The sequence below is a fragment of the Montipora capricornis genome, chromosome 6 (assembly GCF_036669925.1).
Source record: "Montipora capricornis isolate CH-2021 chromosome 6, ASM3666992v2, whole genome shotgun sequence".
NCBI lineage: Eukaryota > Metazoa > Cnidaria > Anthozoa > Scleractinia > Acroporidae > Montipora > Montipora capricornis.
The window spans coordinates 23,075,527-23,080,456 of NC_090888.1; the positions used below are offsets into that span (position 1 = coordinate 23,075,527).

Here is a 4,930-nt window from a genome sequence, read left to right on the forward strand (position 1 = left end):
AGACTGCCACCATGGTCCTTAGTTGATGAATGAGAATAAGGAGAAAGAGTGAGATGGACTACTACCGCGGTGCGCAGCCATTTATGGATGAATAAGAATCGATTTTTTACCCGGGATATCTATCTGACAGATCTGCGGGTGGCTTAAAGAACGAGTAATATATTCTCGAGAGGTTGTCCTCAATTTCGAAGTTTTTGTTAATTCACATTAGGGTTTGGGTAGTTGTACGAAAAACCATGGAACCATAGCAGAATTTTAATCAACTCCGTTCCCAACGTCTCTCTTTCTTATCTTAAAGTGCCGGTGGCAGAACTTTGACAAAACCCCGAAAGGTAAACCGGTACTTATTCAAGAAACGATGGCGACTTGTTTAAGGAGACACAAAGATAGGTAATTCAATATACAAAAATACAAAATTTAAACATTAAGAGTCAATGTCACTAATTTTCAACCGGGCCATGCAATAGCGAAAAAACGGAAAATCTGAAAAAAATTCTCAAGAAAGCCCTTGGTGAACTATTGCTAGAAATACAGATTTTACCTCGATCCGATAAATATTTTGGACGTACGGAGATAAACCTGGTTTCGCAGCTCTCAGGCCTGGGGTTTTAGGCGTCTGATACCGCACACCGCTGAGACCTCCTTTGAAAATTAAAACACCTTTTTTACGAAACAGAAAGGAACTAATCAAATAAGGCAGACGATAATACACATTTTGAGTGGTTATTTTCTCAGTTTAAATTAAAACTGAATTTTTGACAAACTTTCCAGTATTTACAAAAATTCGAGCGATTTCTCGCTGCGCAATATTCACAAAATTAAGGGCCTAAAATCATTGACTGGTACCTCGCCTGGTGTATCGAGGCTTATTCCACGTGAAAGAGCACTATTTTTTCTTTCAAAATCCATTTTCAAAACCATGGCCTACTTAAAATACAATTTTTGAGATCGAAAAATACACGCAATAGTTTCGTGAAATTTGAGCCCTTTTGATAATGGCGTACCGGTGTCGAAAGGTCACACAAACATAAAGGCAATATATTTTCGAAACTCAGCGCTTAGTAATATTTGCTATCACTCACAAACTAATGTTTACAAGACTATTCTGCTTGATTGGTATAACTTGTAAGGAAAATTTGACAGTTTGGATTTTTTTTTGACCTCGAGTTGTAACGGGTAAAAGGGTGTCAAGGTCAAAGCAGTCTTAATGAAATCAAATCGGAACATTTGTCATTCCGACATGGCTTTCTAACACTTAAAATGAGAATAGCATCTTTCGTACCTTGTATTAGGCTTGAAAAATCTGTCGCTGGATCAGCATTCTCGACCGTTACAGAATTCACTGTCAACGGCAGAAATATATGCGTTACAGTCTTTGTTACAAGAGACCGCTGACAGAAACTTTGATTGTGGGTGCGATATTGTTTTTCTGTCGCTTCACATCCGACCCTAATTTACGATTTCGGTTGTTGAATACAAATAAAAAAAACTCTGGCATTCTCGATTATTTATTACTTCAACAAAACGCACTTAATAAATTATAGAGGAACGGAATAAACGGTACAAGTGATGGAATAATTCCGGTTGGAAGAACATCAGTATAAGTTTGTATGAAAACAAAATATAACAGATGGGACAATTAACATTATCAAAGGATATTTTACATTCCGATAACATCGCAAGCACTCTTTAGACCTTAGTGCAAGAACAGGACCCTACAAGATCCGAGAGAAAAGTAATGTATGGCGCTTTTCGCTTTGATTGTTGTTCCTCTATGTTCATGTTGTAGTAGCTGCAGATAAGCCTCAGTTGTGCGACACTGAGCTTGGTCAGCTTGTTGCTGCTGTACAAGGAACATATGTTCAGCGTGTCATAGACAATGGGGTGCAACAGCTCGCATTGGCGAAGGACAGCTAAGCGGACAGACGAGTAAGCCTCCTGCTTTTGGGCCGCCTGGCAATCGTTATTGTCGATGGAGTCATGCCCTGACTGAGTGGTAGCTGCGTGCTTCAATTTTGCAGCAGTACGTGAAAAGTAGCTTTGAATCTGCTGTGCAGTCAAGAACTCTTCCACGTGAAAGCAACGCTCACCATTGTCCCTTCTAGCATAGCGCATGTCCCGTGACACCTTCTCAGGGTCGGCTTTAAGGCCACTCTCCTGTCCAATCTGGAACTTGTTATCGAGGTACTGACGCTGATTCTGGTTAAAACGGGTGGACTTTTTCGCACCTTTTAGAGCCCAGCCTTGCACCAAGGGAGATTCTGAAGAGACTTCAGTGGTGGTTGGGGCAGCTAGTGTTGGCTGAGTAGTGAGACCCTCTTGAACTTTCTCAGCGTACGCCAATTTAGCGGTATCTAAAAGGGTATATTTCTCTGAAACGAGCTTGCACTTCCCGAAGAGCAAATGGCGCTCCAGGTTGTGGTACTTCTGATAGGTGCGTATGCATCCCTCAACAGGACATGGCAACAACGAGCTAGCATCCGCCCCTTCGCCATCCTCTTCTGCCTCCTCGTCCACGCCGTCACCCGTGTCCTCTTCACCTTCAACTTGTTCAGGCTTCTTGGATGGTTCGCGCTTTCCTCTAGAACATGGCGCAAACCCACCCTTGGACACCTTAGCCTTCCATCCTTCCTCTAAATGCGTTGAAACTAAATCATGTACATAAGAAAATGAAATTAATAGTATCTAAATTAAGAGTTGAGTAAAATATTCATGAAGAACCAACAAACAATCAAAATTACGTTGAGAAAATGACTTTCATCCTAGGATAAAAATGACTGAGATCTGGGGGAGGAGGAAGGAGAAGAATGGCTGAAAAGCGAGTATAAGCTGAAGTTTTGTCGTATCAGAAAAGAAGTCGCACGAATTAATTCATCGTGCAGTACTGAACACATCGCAAATAGGGAATCGTTAATGGAAAAGCCAGCCATTTTTAATTTGACCCTATTGACTCATTAGTATTTTAGCTAATATTTGAAATATCGTAGGTGTCCCCAATTTAACAGGGGGATTCTGCTGCCATAGATGTTTTTTGTTCAGTTGTAGCGGTTACCTTGTAATTGAGACCATGGGATACTTTTTCCCTTCCCGATGTTGTATGCTTTCCAAACTGTGACACAGTCCTCCTGGTAGAGGAAGTTGTTAAAGCTACTGATTCCCTCCCAGCGGCCTGTCATCTCCTGTTGTGGCTTCTCGAGGAAGTCAGTGACTAAGGTTACACGAACCCCATTAATCCCTCCATGAGACAGCATGGCTTCTTTAAAATCGTGCGCTGTCAGCACATCGTGGCCTTCGTTAATGTATTGTCGCACGTGAGTCTTGATGGTAGCGGCTTTCCTGTCGCAAGGGCCTTTGCCTCCTTGAGGGTCACTGAAGTCGACTCTTTTGACATGGATTCCAGTTGCCGTCCCCATAAGACGGCACGCTGATAGCATTGCCACACTGTGGTAGCACCCAGCGTTGTCTTGTCTAAGTGCCGCAAACTTTATCTCGGGATGTTCAACTTTCAGAGACCTCAGTGTGTGTTGGAGAACTCGGACAACAGCATGGGCGTCCTGGCTGCACTCTTCTAAAATGTGGACAAAGGTCTGCTGCTCCAGTTGACCGGCCAACCTCCGAACTACTACGCTGACATGCCACGAGATACCCCTCTTGCCGAACCAGTCAGCTTGAGTCTCCCGGTATCTTTGTGGTAGCCACTTCATAGCCCAGTCCTGGGTTATTAGTACCGATGACTCATCTAGACTTTCTAGAGCAGTGATTCTTGCCTTGTCTTGTTGCAAAGACCGAAGTTGGTGCGCTTTCCAAGACTCTATGGCCTGCACTGCAAGGCGGAAAGTATACTGCATGTCATCCCGTTCATCTTCCGTTAGTGGGGACTCTGCTACAACATTTTCAATCTGCCTTAGAGCACCCTTAAGCACCTCACACGAGGGGCACCTGTCTTCATGGCTGTGGCCACAATCCGATCGAAAAGCTTGATCTTTGGGGTCGCTTAGGGCGTAACTGCTACAGTGGTCGGGTGTGGTTGCATGAGTTGAAACATGTACCTGCAGCAAAAGGGTATGTCAGTGTATGTTGATAACAAATTACGCCATCTTCATATATAGCATCATGCAAAGATTATTGGAAACCATAAACCTATCATAGCGATATCTACAAACAAGATTAAAAAAAAAAGATAACCTCCTTACTGACTGACTGACTAGCTGAGAAGCTAACTTTCAATAAACCCTACATTTCTTAGATTTTGAATATTTTGGCCGTTGCTTTTCATTATATACCCCTCCCTCTGCACGAATAGCGGAATCCCTGCCCATAGCGTTCAAGGCAGGTTTAAAGTCATGTCAGTACAGGTCTATTATGGTAATGACTGCGGGTCTTTTTCTACGCCTGACTATCACATCGCTCAAATTCTTCCTCAAAATACATACACATAAGTACACACTTACGAAGTATTTTTACGGAAAGTTTGTACACGGATTATAAGGCTATAATATCGCCCTCCTCCATACCTTATAATCGCCTTTGATGTACTGCTTAGCTTCCTTCAGCACCTTCTGCAAGCGGCTTACCCATACCCTGTCGTCATTACCCAGCTTTAGTACCATTTCAATCAGTTCGTCGAAAGCCTTTCCGCCGACTGCAGCTATGTAATCGAGCCCATGAAGTGATTTTCGTACCGTTGCAGCACAAGAGGACAAGACACGCCGCATGGTTGATCTGCTGAACGGCGTAAAGTTGACTTCCTTACAGTATTGCGTATACTGTGCCACAATTCGCTCTGGTATCATTGTTCTTATGAGATTTGGCGTCTCTAGAAGACTTCCATCTGCCAGGGAAAGTAGTCTTTGGCCAAAAGGCAGGTCTATTACTACGTGTGGACTGGTGATAAATTCTAGGAAGTGGTCCAGTTGAGCATAGTTAACAC

General features: G+C 43.1%; 1 protein-coding gene across 1 annotated transcript; it reads right to left on the reverse strand.

The window, feature by feature from the left end:
• Positions 1-2,818: 2,818 nt before the first annotated feature.
• LOC138050368 (uncharacterized) lies at positions 2,819-4,206 on the reverse strand. Its single transcript, XM_068896709.1, has one exon. The coding sequence runs from the start codon at positions 3,846-3,848 to the stop codon at positions 3,036-3,038; it is 813 nt and encodes a 270-aa protein (XP_068752810.1). The 5' UTR covers positions 3,849-4,206; the 3' UTR covers positions 2,819-3,035.
• Positions 4,207-4,930: the final 724 nt, after the last annotated feature.